This window comes from Osmerus eperlanus, chromosome 3, assembly GCF_963692335.1.
Source record: "Osmerus eperlanus chromosome 3, fOsmEpe2.1, whole genome shotgun sequence".
Taxonomy (NCBI): Eukaryota; Metazoa; Chordata; class Actinopteri; order Osmeriformes; family Osmeridae; genus Osmerus; species Osmerus eperlanus.
Genome location: NC_085020.1, coordinates 10,751,747 through 10,770,686, shown reverse-complemented (window position 1 = coordinate 10,770,686; position 18,940 = coordinate 10,751,747). Strand labels below are relative to the sequence as shown.

The 18,940-nt window shown below is 42.8% G+C and overlaps 1 protein-coding gene across 1 annotated transcript; it reads left to right on the top strand.

Moving 5' to 3' along the window:
* The first annotated feature begins 1,652 nt into the window (after positions 1-1,652).
* On the top strand, positions 1,653-18,853 carry morc3a (MORC family CW-type zinc finger 3a). The gene is made up of 20 exons (XM_062457192.1): positions 1,653-1,852; positions 3,481-3,553; positions 10,279-10,411; positions 11,107-11,331; positions 11,547-11,729; positions 12,172-12,316; positions 12,517-12,645; positions 12,962-13,084; positions 13,158-13,255; positions 13,368-13,475; positions 13,674-13,802; positions 13,873-13,944; positions 14,070-14,106; positions 14,292-14,369; positions 14,811-14,925; positions 15,083-15,146; positions 15,852-16,493; positions 16,574-16,916; positions 17,723-17,922; positions 18,069-18,853. Exons 1-20 carry the CDS (start codon positions 1,814-1,816, stop codon positions 18,244-18,246), a joined length of 3,114 nt encoding a protein of 1,037 aa, XP_062313176.1. The 5' UTR covers positions 1,653-1,813; the 3' UTR covers positions 18,247-18,853.
* The last annotated feature ends 87 nt before the right edge of the window (positions 18,854-18,940 follow it).

Genomic DNA, 18,940 nt, shown 5'->3' with positions numbered 1-18,940 from the left:
TGAAGAAAACGATATGAAAACAATAATGTTGAATAAGTGGCCCATCTAACAGTAGGCTAAAACTTCCCCCAGCTCTTTTGTCGAGAGATATATTCGGGGCTAAACTAAAAAGGTTCGAGGCTGCAGCCCCGGCATTAATGGCATGGCGACGCCGCTATGCGTGATCCCGCGAGAGGGGAGCAGACCCCTCTCGTCCGGTCGTTTTAACTCCAGTCAACATCTAAAACCATCTCCCCCAATAATTTTTGTTTGATTCTTGAACCTGGCTCATACTACTAGCTTTTTAATAGAACAATTAAAAGAGCACAAGGGTTAAGGCTAAAAGTAGCTCATAACTTGACGACTTAAGAGAAACTCCACATTTTTTTACTTTAAGTATTTCAAAAAGCGTTTTAGCGCTAAAACCAGCTCCTAAATCACTAAATCACTCTCTTCCCCTCCCAGCTCTGCCCCAAGTATCTTCACAGCAACTCCACCAGCCACACCCGGCCCTTCAGTGCCATGGCAGAGCTCATAGGTGAGTCTTCATCAGCAGGGTGGGGCCATTGTCCTCAGCCACAGAACAGATTGTTTCACTACGTTCACATTTCATTTTTTTTTTCATTCGAAACTAGCACCCCATTTATTTTCTTACGTCAAGAAAAGTTGCCTGTAGACGTGCTCGCGGATACGAACAGGGGACGAGCACAAAAGGGAACATCAGCAAATCGCTTATTTACCTGAGCTGAATGAGAACAAGGAGAAAGAGCTTGATAATCTACAGTTGCCTGCCTTTTATAGCAAGTTTTACAAATGGTTGCACACATACATGACGGTTGTTTGTAGAGTTTATTTCCGTTATTTTAAAGCAGATTAGATTGTTGATGTTATTCTGGAGCAAAGACGAAGATGTAGGCCTATAAATCATGTCTGATAACCACAATATTGTTACGGTCGATATTATTAGAACTTTATGTCAGTTAACACCACAACGACGGCATTAACAATAGTAATAGTAAGCAACACTCATCATCATTATAATAGTAACATGCTTACTTTGCCGAGCTACAACAACGACGGAGCCAGATATTACAGTTTCTTTAATCCGACACAATACTTAAGCAGTCAAACTAAAAACACGAAGCAAAAAGAACAACGTATAGGCCCTACACGTATCATACTACAGTACTAATAGTATTGATTTTCGTAAAGTTCACATGTAAGCTATCTGCTTCTTCATCGGACTTGTACCACATTCTGACAGTTTTCTGCAATGCCTTAGCTCCAGCTCACAAACTCGCGACTAGTTGTTGCAAAGTATGACATGTACAGCTAGTTGCAAGCAGAGCCAAGCATGCACGAGTTTCGGAGCTAAGAACAAGCTTCTGCGCAAGACCGGACGAGTCAGTCTGGAAAGATGGCGCGGTCCATTTCGCGCTCTCGCTTGCCTCACTGCGCCACTGAGCACTTTTCATAGAAATGAATGGGGACGCCATCTTGGAAGAAAAATCTAGTTGTGTCTATTAATATATAAGTCTATGGGGGGGAGGCGGTGCATATCCTTTACGGTGGTGCATCATACCAGAGAAAATATTCAACAGCTTTTCTGAGATTGACCCGCCCCTTTTATACAGGATACAGCGGGTCTGCTTTCGGTTTCCCAGAAATCATTGCATTCTCCTTTTATTGCGATTTCGCCCATTCTCGTCAATACAGTTGTTCAGACTGAGGTTACAGTGGAGCATGTCGGACCTGTATCCGATTTGGAGTACATGAAAGTGGCCCAATTTGTAATAATTGTGCACCGCTTGGTCCTTGTCAACATTTAGAGAACATGGCATCGCTGGCAGAGAGAGGGGTACCTTTGAGTGCGGTAGGAAGAGCAACATTTACACTTTTGCTTGTGTTGTTGGTGACGTTTTAATGTTTATTCAAAGTGCCTGTCTAGTAAGTTGGAGTAATTCATTTGTGCGAATACTGGCGGTCCACTGGATTTGAAAAAAATGCATTTGTCCATTGGAAAGGGTCTTTGACAGATTGAGCTATCTATCTGGTTTTACTTTATTCTAGCTAGCTTGTTTCACCATAGTTTCAGATGGTGAGCCCTCCACCCGCACTGCATGCAGCTCACATTCAGATGATATTTCAGCTGTCCTCAAACACCAAGGATACTGACATCATGGTGACGTTGAGATTTTTTTCAGTTGTTTATGCCTGAACAATACTTCCTTGCGCGCCATTTCACAGTGCTCCTATCTAGTTGATACTGGAAGTTGTTACCTGCAAGCAGGTTAAGACTTATTACATTACCTTCCATTCTTTTATTCCATTTTCGAAACGAAGGCGACAGCCAGTGTTCCCTCACAAGAGCGCGCACACATACGCGAACATTAAGATTTCAAACTAAATCAGCATCCCCTAATCTTTAATTTAACCAACATTACATATCGTCCGATCCTTCCACAATTCATAAATGTCCTCTCATCCATTTCCTTGTCTCTCTCTTTCCACCATTGTAAATATATTCTTTCCACTTCACTCTATTTCCACCCTATCTGCACTGTGCTTTAATGAAATGACAACCTGCCAACTTTTTACACAGTAAAAACAAAAATGACTTGTTACACAGTCATACACGCAATCTCTCATGCACATTGGACTTGCAGAGGTGAGTTAGGAAGACCACACAGTGTGTTGTTTACATTTAGTCATTTAGCAGACGCTCTTATCCAGAGCGACTTACAGGGACATTCTCCCCGAGGCAAGTAGGGTGAAGTGCCTTGCCCAAGGACACACGTCATTTTGCACGGCCGGGAATCAAACCAACAACCTTCTGATTATTAGCCCGACTCCCTAACCTCTCAGCCATCTAACTCCCCGTGTTGTAGTTGGTCAGTTGATTTGAATCTGCTTTGAGGTTTAAGTGTAGGGGGGTTTATATCGGCCAAACAACCAAAACTATGACCCTATGTCACGGCTCACGCACAAAGGTAGACCCAGATGCAGACTCAGACACGGCAGGTAGCTTCCAAGAACAACAGGGTTTATTTAGGCAGAGTAGTCAGGAACAGGCAGGTGATCGGTACACAGGCTGGCGGCGAAGGAACAATCCGGTATCAGGTAGAGTTGTCGTGGACAGTCCAATCGAGGTCTAAGCACGGGAAGTCTGAGCACAAGGCAGGAAACATAACCCAACGAACTAAATACCCCACTAACGAGCAGAAACAAAACAGCGGAACACACACACACACACAGACGTGACACCCTAGATTTAGCCTAATGGAAGAACTGTACAGTGTATTAATATCAACCAAATATGCTGGAATTGCAGTTTGTTGGCTATTGGTAAAAATCAGGGGCCGTGTTCACGAAACATCTTAAGGCTAAAAGTAGCTCCTAACTTGACGACTTAAGAGAAACTCCACATTTTTTTACTTTAAGTATTTCAAAAAGCGTTTTGGCGCTAAAACCAGCTCCTAAATCACTCTCTTCCCCTCCCAGCTCTGCCCCAAGTATCTTCACAGCAACTCCACCAGCCACACCCGGCCCTTCAGTGCCATGGCAGAGCTCATAGGTGAGTCTTCGTCAGCAGGGTGGGGCCATTGTCCTCAGCCACAGAACAGATTGTTTCACTACGTTCACATTTCAGCTGAATGTGGCCCAAATCAGATTTGTGACACAGGTCTGTTACTTGGATGGAAGTGTGAACAGCCCAAAGTGCATTGAATCGGACATTTTCAAATCGGATTTGGGCCACTTTCATATGTGGTCTAAATCCGGTACAAGTCTGAAATTTTGCACTGCGATCAACAGGTGAAAAAATCGGATCTGATAAATCCGTTATTGAGCATTAAAGGTTGCAGTGTGAACTTTGCACAGGGACAACCAGTGTTGTGCCGAATTCACACCCTCCTTTTACAGCGACAGTTTCAAATTGTGAGATTTACATAAGAAAGAGGTGTCAATGGACTTTGAGGTTCACTGTATGTCCATTTTACCCACCGAACTGTCGTTATTCAACGATGACAAGGTAAACTCGGTTTTGCGTTCAATGACCCCTTTGTAAGGCAGAGTTTCTGGGTACATGTACATTTACATTTATTCATTTAGCAGACGCTTTTATCCAAAGCGACTTCCAAGAGAGAGCTTTACAAAGTGCATAGGTCACTGATCATAACAACAAGATAGCCACAAAACATTGCGAGTAGCCAAAACATGAAGCACACATTGTGAACAACCAAAGTAAGTGCCAAAGGGAAGAACCATAAGAGCATGTAGTTAAACAAGTTACAATTAAACAACATGAACTGCTATAAGTGCAAGTGTACCTGTGGAAAAAAACAAGCAACAATAATAAAAACAATATATCACAGCGAGTACAAAAATTTTAAATCAGTTACCACTAACCACAAGAGCAACAAGTCTCTGAGCAAGAGTCATTGTGATCCTTGAGGAAACTAACATCGGGTCAAGCGAACCATTCCTAAGTACCGTTGTACTCCCGGAACAAGTGCGTCTTGAGCCTTTTCTTGAAGGTGGAGAGACAGTCAGTGTCTCTGATGGAGGTGGGGAGTTGAGTTGTTAAGGAAGCAATTCTGTGCATTCTATATCTGTACTGTCCAACTCATGTATTTAAGCACGACTGAGAGACAGAGTTCTCACTCATGCCATCAGCTCGTCTTGAACTGATTGTTTGATCCGGGTCGCTCGACTAATAAACCAAAGTCAACTCCTTTCCTTTGTCGTGACTCCTTCCGGCCTGCCTTCTCCAGAATTTACATCTTATCACCCTTTAAAATGTTTGTTAATTCTGAAATGACACTTAGTTTCCATTTGTCTTTATAATCATGAGATATGGCACTGTACATTGAGCATGTACATTTATTTTATGAGTAAACATTCTATAATGCCCCCATTTATTATGGAAGCAAATCGTTACCAAAATTCAAATGCAAATGCATTTCCAGAAAAACATTTGCATTTTAAGAATGTGGCTGCATTATTTGACTCATAAATGAAATTAGTAATCAATCATCCTATTTGCATTTTAATTTTCTTCTTCAAGAGTGCTCAATCTTTCACTTAATTAAAATGAAAAAGAAATAGACATTTGAGATTTAATTTTCAAAACATGCCCCAGCAAATAGATACCAAAATTCAATTTGAAATGTAAAATTTGAAAATTAAAATGCATTTCCAGAAATGCATTTTCATTTTAAGAATGTGGCTGCAAAATCCTGACCACAATTCAAATTCAAATGCATTTCCAGAAATGCATTTTCATTTTCAAGAACGTGGCTGCAAAATCGTGACCACAATTCAAATTCAAATGCATTTACAGAAATGCATTTTCATTTTAAGAACGTGGCTGCAAAATCGTGACCACAATTCAAATTCAAATGCATTTCCAGAAATGCATTTTCATTTTAAGAACGTGGCTGTAAAATCGTGACCACAATTCAAATTCAAATGCATTTGCAGAAATGCAAAATGAACGAAAAAGCATTCTGAGCGGCGCAGCAGAGTGACGTCAGTATCCGCTCTTCTTCAGCTCCCTGCTGACCGAGCTACCCATCTTGTTCGGTAGGGAGCGGTGTGCACATCTGCATTGCATTACATTGCAAATGTGCCGGGAAATTGATTGAATTGCCGGGTCTTTAGAGCAGCGTTCCCCAACCGGTGCCCACCGGTCCGCGGACCGGTACCGGTCCGTGGGTAATTTCGTACCGGGCCGCACAAAAAAGAATAACATTATTTCCTTTTAATTGATTATCAGAGTCTTAAAGACGTTTTATTCTGAAAAATGACCTGATTCTCTCCTTCTCCGCGGGCCTTTTCCCCTGAGCAAAAAAGCTCAGGGGTGTGTTTACTCATTTTTTAGCAAGTTTGTGGGCTTTATTGAACGGTATCGTGCGCGTCTCCCCAGACAGCAAAATGTGTTTGGGCCAGATTTGGACCAGGTCTTCATTAGCATTTGGCGCAGATCCGCTAAACGGACCTGGACCGGGCTCATCCTTTCCAACGGCCCAATACCGGAACAGGTTCGAATTACGGATCAGAGACAGATCTGGGCCAGAAGTGGCCCAGTACAGTTATTAATGCCATGACGTGTGGTGCGGATCTGGCCCAGATCCGCGACTCACATCAAGAGCTCATCTGGCCCTGGTCTGTGATTCATACTTAGGCTATTATGGGCCAAACAAATATCCACGCAATTTGTAATTTTCAAACGTTTTATTTTATTTTAAAACAGGCAAAAGAGAACATTACAGCATTAAAAAAAACACGGGAATTGTTACGGGAATATGCACCGGTTCATTTAAATTTAATTTCATAGTGTGTTGATGTTGAAGACTATATGTGTATAATACAGTGAGACTTTGGATATGGTACTGACGTCCGAACTAGTTAATGTATTTGGACGTGAGAAGTGGGCGCTAGCAGTAGCTAGCAGCGATCCCCGCAGGCTACTATAGTAGTATTTTGCTATAGCATAGCATAGCAGCTATGCTAGCTAACTAGCTATGCTAGCGCTAACATGGCTACGATGTTGCAGCTAACACACAATGGACACGATATTCAGCAATGTTGGTAAATAATAAGCAAAGATAACCGTTTTGGCCTTATGTTCACATTAGTTGTGTAGTTGTGTTGTGTTAGCTAGTTGTGTTGTTTAAAAGAACCTACTGTACCAGCTAACCGTATATGCTACTAGCTTGTCTAGGCACGTACGTCTGAGGTTGTCAGAATAATGTGGTGTAAACTAAGTTTGTAAACTTTTATGTTTAATATAAATATTTAACAGACTAACATGACATCAACACCAGTTAACTTTTACATTTTTACTTAGGCCTATAATGCACTTACCAACAATCACAAATCACAACAATCACAAAGACGGTGCAGCCTGCGGTCTTCCACTCTACAGTCAGATAGAGTGGCAGGTTTATGTGGGGGAAAAGCTTTCCGTTAGTTGTGGCGCGTCTGGTCTGCGCAGCTCCCGCGTATCCGGCCCACACCCGCCGGGCGGACTCGATTCAGTTGTGGCGCGTCTGGTCTGCGCAGCTCCCGCGGATCCGGCCCAGAGCCATAGAAAATGATTTATTATCATCTTTTTCTATGGCTCTGATCCGGCCCACACCCGCCGGGCGGACTCGATTCAGTTGTGGCGCGTCTGGTCTGCGCAGCTCCCGCGGATCCGGCCCAGAGCCATAGAAAAATATTTTTTATCATATTTGTATATGGCTCTGATCCGGCCCACACCCGCCGGGCGGCCTCGATTCAGTTGTGGCGCGTCTGGTCTGCGCAGCTGCCCCGGATCGGCGCCGCAACCGCCGGACGGAATGTTACAGCCAGAATTGCTATAGAGGTCTGGCGCAAATTTGGTGCAGATCTGCATAGTGAGTGCGACTGCTGCGCGAATCTGCTGATTCGAAAACGGATCTGGCACAGATGTAAATGCTGTCTGGGTCTTCCTCTTGACACATGACAAGTGATAGTTACCACTCAATGAAGCCTGTTTGAGACAACAACTCTATCGGTGTTTTGGATGAAGGCTATCCTGAGATCGCCACTAAAGCACTGAAAACCCTGCTTCCATTTCCAACATCAAGCGGGATTTTCTGCCGTGACAGCAATCAAACAAAATTATGGAATAGGCCTGAACTGGATATAAGGAACGCACTTCGGGTGTCACTGTCGTAGCTTATAGTCACACACAACAGTGGGACTGACACATCGAAAGCTAGATAGTAACAATATAACGATGGAAAACCAGGCTAAGAAACTTAAAGATGGGTCAATTGAAAAAACGGCTGTTTATTTTACATAAAACTCCAAAAACTATTTTTCGCTCAAATCAGCTAAACTATTTTTCTCGCGCGCTCCGCGCGCTCGCATTAGGTGTGGAAGTCACTAACTAGGATCAAACCCAGAATGTACATGCATTAGCAGCGCAGCTGTCCAGGGCCTATCTTTCCTCCCAGTCCGTTCTGCCGGTCCGTGAAAATATGTCTTACATGAAAGCGGTCCGTGGCGCAAAAAAGGTTGGGGACCGCTGCTTTAGAGGACGCATCACAGACCATGGCGCTCCCTCAGATTGTGCAAACACTGTTAGAATTAGCTGAACAGGTAGAATCTAATAATATATCTGAGTCTGATGCCCGTGACCGAGTAGAACAAGTCATAGAGAGCTTGGCTGCATACTCTGCCGTCACAGATTTACACATTAATAGTAGCTCTGCCACTGTTTTAGTCATTGTTTGACATCAAGTTGCTCAGTCTGTGATGCGTCCTCTAAAGACCCGGCAATTCAATCAATTTCCCGGCACATTTGCAATGTAATTGCAATGCAGATGTGCACACCGCTCCCTACCGAACAAGATGGGTAGCTCGGTCAGCAGGGAGCTGAAGAAGAGCGGCTACTGACGTCACTCTGCTGCGCCGCTCAGAATGCTTTTTCGTTCATTTTGCATTTCTGCAAATGCATTTGAATTTGAATTGTGGTCACGATTTTACAGCCACGTTCTTAAAATGAAAATGCATTTCTGGAAATGCATTTGAATTTGAATTGTGGTCACGATTTTGCAGCCACGTTCTTGAAAATGAAAATGCATTTCTGGAAATGCATTTGAATTTGAATTGTGGTCAGGATTTTGCAGCCACATTCTTAAAATGAAAATGCATTTCTGGAAATGCATTTTAATTTTCAAATTTTACATTTCAAATTGAATTTTGGTATCTATTTGCTGGGGCATGTTTTGAAAATTAAATCTCAAATGTCTATTTCTTTTTCATTTTAATTAAGTGAAAGATTGAGCACTCTTGAAGAAGAAAATTAAAATGCAAATAGGATGATTGATTACTAATTTCATTTATGAGTCAAATAATGCAGCCACATTCTTAAAATGCAAATGCATTTCTGGAAATGCATTTGCATTTGAATTTTGGTAACGATTTGCTTCCATAATTTATGTCCATCACACAATGTCAATTTGACTTGCATACACAGACACACACACAGAAATATACACACGCACACACACTCACACACAGATCACACACACTCACATACACCTGCTACATTTAAGCACCAAAAAGCAGTCTGCTCTCGCGAACCCACTTTCTTTACCCTATGTAATGTGGGAACCTGCAAAAGTTTATTCGAAAACATTGTGTGTTACACAAGTGTTTCTTGCTTTGTACGTCTCACAACTGCACATTTGGGGAGGGACAACATGCAATTGAGTTATTTTGAATTGAATGGGTGTGAATTTGGCATAACACTGGCTCGAAGGCTGTGGGAAGTAGGGGTGTGGAAGGTGCTGCAGCACCCCCTGGTGGATGGTAGAGGACATGCACATTCACAACAAATTTAAAAACAAATGTTTTTTCATTTAATTGAATTTGGTTGGTTATGTTAATATTATAATGATAATTTGATGTAAGGAAAGGGTGAATCTTAGGTTCATTTTCAGTCCAGTTGGTAATTAGGTTCAGGTCTCACATGGCCACACACTTGTTGCAAACAGGTGCACAAGGGCACAAGAAAATGGCAATGCAAAAGCACATTTTGGATTTCTTTAGGAATCCAAAAATATGATCCGATGTCCTTGCATGTTCCTGCTATCAGATCATTTCCTGCTTTGCAAGTAAATACAGTGTTATTGGTCGCTGTTTTATTGTCAATGTTTTTGGTGTAAATCTGGCTTTCCCATGAGCCAGTGCCAAGCCGCTGTTTGTGTGTGTGTAGCCTATATTCTGTCTATGTCTTCTTACACGATTATATTATTATTCCTTTCATAGACAAATATTGTATGTTCTAAGTATACAACACATTTTTTAAGGTCCATAATTATGTAAGAAAACATGCACAACAATGTACATGTTACAGCATCTTTTTCATAATACTTTGATCATATTTTCATATTTTTCATTGAGTGTTGATGGTGGTACCCCCTCAGACATTGCGTCATCCTCACAGAACCCCCCACTTGAAACATCTTCCCAATGCTATGGTCTGCTCCATAACATTGTCATAACTGTTTAAATTTGTGTATGTCACTAAATACACACATTTAAAACAGACAGAATTATATCAATCACACAAACATCAAACAAATGTACAACTTGGAGCCAAATCACAGCTGCAGCCAAATTACGTTGGAACCATGCTGGTGCATGGAGTTGTTTTCTATTTAACATAATGCCTATGAAGCCTAGTATAGAATATGCAAACTGTTCTATGTAGTGTATTTCTGTTTTGACTTATTTCCCCCCTTCGATTTTTTAAAATCTCAGACAACGCGTACGACCCTGATGTAAATGCCAAGCAGTTTTGGATTGATAAAATGCAGATCAACAACGAGGACTGCCTTATCTTCATGGATAATGGCAATGGGCTTGACTACGATAAGATGCACAAGATGCTCAGGTAGGGATGGGTGCCAGCTTTGCTTTAAACACACTGTAGATAGGTATGTTTAGGTATATAGATAGGTATATTTCTTCATCTTTTATCTGACCTCACAAGTGTGTCTTTTTATCGTCTCTCATTATGTTTCTGTCTCCTCCCTTCTATGTCTTTTTCCTCGTGTGGATTTATCTCTTTCTTACCTCCACCTCTCTTTCGATTTGTGCTCTTTCTGTTAAGTATGTCTAATTGATCGGTCCAGTACTCACTGTTATAATAGGACCAATACAAGGAATAAAGAGATAAACGATATCCAATTTAAATGTGTAATTGGCATATGTCGATAACCGTGTCAACGTAGAACTCTGGCAGGGCAGGAGACCCCCCACCAGGGGCGTAGCCACGGGTAGGCCTGGGTAGGCACAGGCCTACCCAATTTGTTCTAAGGCCTACCCAAAAGCGAAAATATCTGAAAAATTATGCACCGGGTGCACATCGCAAAGTGAATAAGTTAAAAAAACTGAAAAGATGCCTATCCATATTTTTCTAGGCCTACCCAAAAAGATGATTCTGGCTACGCCCCTGCCCCCCCCCCCCCCCCACATCACCCTTATTGAATAACCAAACACCAAAGTTCTCCACGAGAATGAAGTCGTACCCCCCCCCCCCCCCTACAAATCTGCTGCGTCTCTGTCTGAATCCTTCCATCTCCTCAGTTTCGGATACAGTGACAAGACTGCCGGCCATGGGCGAGAACCAATCGGTATCTATGGTAATGGATTCAAGTCCGGTTCCATGCGCCTGGGTCGAGATGCCCTGGTTTTGTCCAAGTCCCGGGATGCCGTGTGCGTGGGCCTGCTCTCCCAGAGCTACCTGGAGGCCATCAAAGCAACACAGATCCAAGTGCCGATCGTCAGCTTTCAATGCAGCTCACACGGCAGGTATGTCCATCCGTGGGAAACACACGCATGCAGACACAGATGAGACATGCTCTATGTATGTTAAGAATCCCTTTGTATGTCACACTTTGCAGATATTTTGTGTTCTTTCCAGGCATCATATGAACGTGTTGTGCTTTATCTATGGTCTGTTGATTAATGTTATATTTGTTTGAATTAGGTTGTATTCATGGTGTTCCGTGTCTGTTATTTTGCAGTGATGGGTCTTTAGAGTGGGACCAACTGCGTCCCTGTGAGGACCACAGGGCCAGTCTGAAGGACATCCTTACCTACTCTCTGTTTAAGACTAAGGACCAGCTGCTCACAGAGCTCAGAGCTATCGTCTCGACCTGCTCCACTGAAGATACAGGGACACGCATCGTCCTTTGGAACTTACGCAGGTAAAACACATGCACAGGCTCACATGTAGATACAAGCATACATACATACATACATACATACATACATACATACATACAAACACACACACAAGCATCTCCATGCTCACACATCCACATGCACGTGAATGTAAATGCACAATAGCGTTTTGTATGTGTGGAGGAGTTGTATGTTTGTAAGGGAGTCAGGTGGCTGAGCGGTGAGGGAGTCGGGCTAGTAATCCGAAGGTTGCCAGTTCGATTCCCGGTCAAGCCAACTGACGTTGTGTCCTTGGGCAAGGCACTTCACCCTACTTGCCTCGGGGGAATGTCCCTGTACTTACTGTAAGTCGCTCTGGATAAGAGCGTCTGCTAAATGACTGTAAATGTAAATGTGTGTCTGCATACAAACATACACAGTACACGGTATGTATGGGTAGATTAAGATTACCGCACATGCCTACAGAACATCATCAGGAGAGACAGAGTATGACCTCACAGACCGCTACGACATCAAAATCCCATATGACGTATACAGCTCCTTCACTGAGGAGGGCAAACGCCCAGTGCTTCATGCAAACTCAGTCCCTGATACTGATTTATCACTACGGGTAAGCTAAGAGAAGAATCATTATACATCCTGAAAACCTACTGTTAAAATTATTCAAATGTACCGTATGTGTACTTACACACATTTGATTCTTGGCATACAAGCTCTTGTCATACAGTATATTATCATATCCATCTCTCCAGTCACTGTATGAAGGTGGAATAAATCTTGGAAGTCACCTCAGTAATGTGTTGTGTCCAGGCCTACTGTGCTATCCTGTACCTGAAGCCTCGCATGCAGGTCATCATACAAGGCCAACACGTTAAGAATCAGCTGATCTCTAAGAGTCTGGCTTACGTCTGCAAGGACCAATACAAACCCACCTTCTTGGTATCCTTTTCCACTGAGAGGCTGGTCTTACAACAATCTTTCAGATCTATCTGTGTCTGTTCATTTGTCTATGTGTATGTCTTTTCCACTCCTCTCTTGCCTCCATGCTTGCAAACATTAAAAGAGTACGCAGACAAATTGAATTTGTTGATTGAAGCCCTAGCACTCACCTCACTTATCAATTAATAGAAATTGCGTGCTGTGGTAAAATGTCCACCACAATTATGTCATAATATATGTTATAATAACCATGTGAAAAGGAATGTTACAATCTATCCACCTACCTTGTGAGTGTTCTTCCTAAGTTTTATCCCAGCCAGGGAAACGCATCCCCATCACCTTTGGGTACAACACCAAGAGCAAAGATCAATATGGTATAATGATGTACCACAAAAACCGTCTTATCAAGGCGTACGAAAGAGTTGGCTGCCAAAACCAAGTATGTGTGTGTTTGTATGTGTGTGTGTGTGTGTGTGTTAGAGAGAGAGAGACTAACTGTCCTCTTCTTGCAGGCCAATAACAAAGGTGTGGGGGTCATCGGTGTCATTGAGTGTAACTTCCTGAAGCCCACCCACAACAAGCAGGACTTTGACAACGAAGACAGTTATAGGTGAGACAGAGGGCAGTTGCTGGGGTATACAGAATCTTCTCCTTTGCAGCAGTAGCCTACGGAAAAAGTTGAGTTACAACTAAAAAGTTGATGTACTGTATAATATTCTCAGGAAGACCATGAAGATTCTTGGCACCAAGCTGGAGGACTACTGGAAAGAAATCAACCACAAGAGACTCACAAAGGATCCCAATAACAAAGTACCAGTGGAGGACATTGAGTTAGTTCCACATTTAAAATATAAAACTGCAAAAAACTGTACCAGGGCCTCGTGATTACATTATTTAGGCTTGGCTGTAAATTAGATTTTACATCTGCCATTTAACAAACTATAGCAGACTTTTTGTATGATAATTATCTACCAGGTGATCATATACCTGGTGATCATGGGGTAATAGTCTGTGTTACGACCCTGTAGGAAACGTCCAGACCAGAACTGGGTGCAGTGTAACAAGTGTCTAAAATGGCGGAAGCTTCCGGATGGCATTGATTCCGACCGGCTTCCTGACGTGTGGTACTGCATCATGAACCCAGACCCACAGTACAGGTGGGTACACAACCATTTGTGTGTGTGTGTGTGTGTGTTTTAGTCTGACAGTCTATCACCCGTCTCCCAGAAATTGTGCAGTAGATCAGGAATGCGAAGACTCGGACGATGAGCAGCCTTACCAGAAGACCTACAAGCTACAGTGAGACTCACAACCCGCAGTACCATCACTAGAGCCTTTATACAAACATATCAGTACATCTGTTTAATCTACCAGTAAGTACTCAACAACAAATCTTCAATTTATCTGGTTTTATTTTGTTAAAGGGAGAAAAAACTGTTGGAAGAGAAGGAAAGAAAAAAGGTAAATAGCACGTCTGTGTGTACCAACTAAGTTGTAGCTATATAATAAAAAGCAATCGATTTATTTGGACACTTACTTGGTAAAACCCCAACTTTTAGTGGCTTGTGTTTGGCCCATGTGTCTGTACTTCAACCTAACAGCCACACTGTGTTCACTCTTACTGCCCTGCCCTGTGTATTCTTCAGAAAGAGGAGGAGCTGGCAAAAGCAGAAGGGAAAAGGGCTCGTCAAGAGGCAGCTCGGAAGGCAAAACTAAAAGAGTTGGTGGGTTGGACATCATCATAAGACACACATAAACACATTGACATTTGGTGGAGAGAATCTTTTTTAAAGTAAACCATTTTTACCCATTCAGCAGACAATTGTATACATTTTTTATCTATCCTTCAAATAGCATATATTACTATATTGTCACTCATTATGACAGTTGCGTGCGTCCTTGCTGTCTGAAGCGAGGGGCCTCAAATTGTATAAATATGCTGGTATGATGTTCACCAAGGGACCTGTTGACCCTAGAAAGAGAGAAGTCATCTCTTACTGGAAGCACATCCTATCATGTAAAAAGTACAGTTGAAAATCAAGGATCAGCAGAGAATAGTTCTAATGCAGACCAATCTAGGCACACAAGTCCTCTAGTAAGAAGACTGTTGAATATGGTAAATACTTAAGACGTGTGCTGTCATGTTCCTCCTATGTGATCTTTAGGCTGTAAGGAATCAGAGGCGGTCTCCAGCTGGTACAGACCCTCCACCCCTGGGCACTGAAAAGTCCAGAGCCTCTCCTCTCTACTCCCCTCAACACTCTTCACTCTCACAAGGCGGTATGCCATGTTTGAAGGTCCACTTTAGATCCACTAAAGATTCATTGAATTTTTGGAGTAATATTTCTGGGATGTTAAAGTCGTTCTTGCCGTGCTGTAATATTGTCATGTGTTTCTCTGTCTGTCCCCCTCTTTCTGTCTTCCTTTTTTCTATCAGGCACCAACAGTCCCTCCAGTGGCAGCTTGCCCACCCGCCGTCATGTCTCTTCTACCCCCTTACGGTAGGCCATAGGCGTCGATTTAGGGAGGGGTAACTTTCAGGAGAGCTGAAATATTCCTAATAATATTAAAATTTATTTTTATTTGTCATTCCATTGGGCGCTGTCATGCGTGTCACACTCAGCCAGAGAGCGTTGATGGTCCGTAAAGTCTGGCTCAGTGCACTCTGAAGGGTAGGCTGCGCATGAACAGAGTCACCTCAAGCCACTTTGTCAGTCAGTGTACAATCTATTGATGGAGACAGATGATGGATGGAGATTAAATAGTTAGATTTTAATCTAAGAGAAAGACTTTTGGTCCTTTTTACGTCTTCTTGTTGACTGTAAAAACATTTTTTAAAGCATTTTTCCCTAATTTTCGAAGCAAAAACATGGGCATAAAACACTGTGTAAAATGTACATAAAAACAGAATGCAATGATTTGCTAATCTCATAAACCCACGTTATTCACAATAGGAAAAAGAAAACGTGAAATGTATTGCTTTAATTGTTGGCCCTGTCAGATCTCTTCTGTTGTTTGTTTACAAAGCTAACCACATTATAACCTCTGGTTTACCTCCCGCCAACACATTCCACACCACCCATGTGTCCTGAACAACTTTCAAGCCAAACCTACACCCTGCTCGCCGGCTAAAAAGCAACACCTATGAGGGATTCTTTATCTTTCTTTCTGTCTTTATAATCCATCCCTACCCCCTCTGTGTGCAGGGTAAAGAGGAGACAGCCAAAATCCTTGGCTAATGAAATGAAAAGAGCCAGACTAGAAGAAAGCCATGACAACACTTCACTGCCAGCCACACCAACTATGGGAGGTAACGCCTCAAGCTCGAACCTCTTCGCTGACAGTGATGATGACAGTGATGACACCATTCTGGAGACCAATATCTCTCGTGACCAAGTTGCCGGTAACGCTGCCATGGACTCGCTCCCTGATATTGCCACCATGGGATCAAATTCCAGTGTTCCTACAGGAACCAACCCTTCCCCTCCACCTGTCCAAATGCACCAGGTACTACACACAAGCGTCAAAGTTCAGACAGAGACTCCAACCATAGTGAAGCAGGAGCAGGGACAGTGTGGGAGTAAGATAAAGGAAGAGGCTGAGAGAGATTTTGAGGAGGAGCAAAGGAAGCATGGGACGTTCCAGCAGGAAGAGGCAGATGCCAGAGCAAAAAACAACAATGCAACTCACATCAAAGAGGATGGAGACCTGGGTGATGAAGGGACAAGACCCTCGTGTTCAGGTCCATCCAGACCAGACCCACAGTTTGACACAAGCGAGGCACAGAACCAGCAGGACCAGCTAATGGAGCTCATGCAGGCCGTAGCCCAGGAGAGAGACTCCTACAGGTAGGTGTGTGTGTCTGTCTGTGTCTGTCTGTGTGTGTGTGTGTGGACACATCTTCATCAGACCTTTCTACTTTACACAGGGAGCAGGTCCACCAGATGACCTCCCAGTTACAGGAGACGGAGAGCAGACTGCAGCAACTCCAGGACCAGAAGACAGAGCACGCTCACCAACCCAGCCATACAGACAGACATGGAGGGGAAGGTGAAGGGGAGGCAGGGAGAGACGCGCAGTACTATAAGAATCTGTATGAACAGGCCAAGCAGGAGGCAGAACAATTGAGGCTGGAGAAGGAAGCAAAGTTAGCTGTCAGTCACAGTACTGAAGAGCAGTGTACAGTGAGTGACGAGATGGCCCTGCAGGTGGACGAACTGCTACAGACCCTGGACCAGAGAAACAATGAGAGGGACATGTTTCAAAACAAGGTGAGGGCTATCAGGAATGATTTACTGTGTTGATGTGTTGAGCAGGTGTAGGATATTTTTGTTCGTCAGAAGGGTTTTGGGTCTAAAGAAAAAGTTGGAGTGGAATATCTTTCAGAATCAAGGCAACTTGATGGTTTATTCAGCAATGCAGCAGTTGATACAGGAAGACAGAAAAAGAGACTCTTAAAATCGAGCACAATTATATAGTCAATATAAGGAAATTCCCCCTCCCTTCATAATCCTATATCCCAATCTTGTCCCACACTTTCTCTCAGTTCATTCACCTTTCAATGAGGCAGCCTTGTGTACATACATGCTCATTATCAGTCTATGGTCAGCCTGACCTGCTCTCTCTGGTCCGTTTCTCCTCCAGTGGAGGACACAGATACTCAGACAAGGAGGACTAGCTCCTTTTCCTGGCTTCTGTTCTATGGGTTTTTCCTTCTGAACTCTGGCAATACCCATAGTCTCCCCACTGTTCTGTAACTCAGGAATGTGTTGTTTCATACTCGCGACGCCTTTCTCTGAGACTAGTCAAGTCATGCTACAGCTGGACAGATAGTGCAGCCCAGACCTTGGCCTTCTTCCCTACTACTGGACATCCCCCACATATTAGCCTATATGACTTATAATCAATCCATTTTACACTTCAACATAGGCAAAATCCATGTCTGATAAACTGTTTTATGCTATTCGGTGTGCATAAAATAATAATGCAATTCAGTTGAGCCAGTCATTGTATTCACACTACGACCTATGCTTCTCTCCTCTCCTTCTGGCATCTTTATGTTCTGCTCTGTATCCAGGTGCAGTGTCTGGAGGTGCAGAACATTGACCTGATTTCCCAGTGTGAACATCTGCAAAAGGACCTGGAAGAAATGAAAGAGGAGTTAGAGAGGGCTAAGGCTGCCCTAGCAGAAAGACAGGCTACTGGGCCTGGGGGTAGCCAGACTGGAGCGGCACACCCAAGGGGAGAAACAGAGGGAGAGTCTGGGACAGCTGGAAGGTGGGGGATATGGAATGTAGGAGGGATGTGTCTTTGAAATATTTGTATATATTGTCAAAAGCCATATATGAGCAGACCATTTCCCTTGTATTTAGCTATTAAATACTTTAATATGAAACATTTAAACATGCTCTCTGTCTCTGCAGGTTGAGGGATCTGCGAAGGAATGTGGGTCGCCTCCTGGTCTCCTTTATGCCTGAACTGGATCTGGACCAGACCAATTATGAATGTGATGCCATAGATGATATCCTGGAACAAGTCCTTCCTACTGTGGAGGACACAGTAACACAGGAAGTAGAGAAAGGGGATGTTGATTTGGATTAGAAGCATTTGTCAAAATGGAAAAAGATCAGACGTTCTGTTACAGAGATCTTCTGTTTTACGATTGTGCAATAGTGGTCAACCGATCAGTCTGTTGGTTGATTAATTAGGGCGGTTAAATGCTTTTTTGATGTACCTGGCATCGGCCGATGCCTGCACTCTCAAAGCCGATTTTGGCACCTTGTGACAATTTAATAATTTTATGGGGAGACGTCAGTGGGTGCTGTTACCCTTAACGTTACCTGAGAGAAAAGACAAGACTAGCTTTCAATGCTCAATATATTTTAACTGGCCACTCTTAAAAACATTGCTTTATTGTCTGTATAATTTATTCCTGTATTTTTGTGAGAAAATGTGAGTTGGGAATCGTTGGACTCAATCCGCTATCCTTCTTTTGTATGTAATAATGATAATAAGACTTTATTTATATAGCTTTATATTGGAATGTCTTTAAAGTATGGAAGATTTATATTACATTGGTGATGGTGTGTATGGTGCCACTTTTATGATTGGTAAGTCTATTTATCTTTTAAATTCAACTTTAAACACAGGAATGTAAAGTGCTGTAAAGTTAGTAATGGAGACAAATAGTAAAGGAATGCTATTCAGACGTGTTTTCTCATGCTCATACTTCATGCCAACCCTGCATAAGTCAGTGCCCCACTTGAACCACCCCCAGTCAAAAAGGTCTGGACAC

What these genes read in the sequence shown, in the direction of transcription:
- morc3a (XM_062457192.1), top strand. Translation starts at nt 1,814, where the DNA reads ATGGCATCGCTGGCAGAGAGAGGGGTACCTTTGAGTGCG. An exon ending in AAGATGCACAAGATGCTCAG is followed by an intron (nt 10,412 to 11,106) that starts GTAGGGATGGGT and finishes CCATCTCCTCAG; the next exon opens with TTTCGGATACAGTGACAAGA. An exon ending in GTACCAGTGGAGGACATTGA is followed by an intron (nt 13,476 to 13,673) that starts GTTAGTTCCACA and finishes ACGACCCTGTAG; the next exon opens with GAAACGTCCAGACCAGAACT.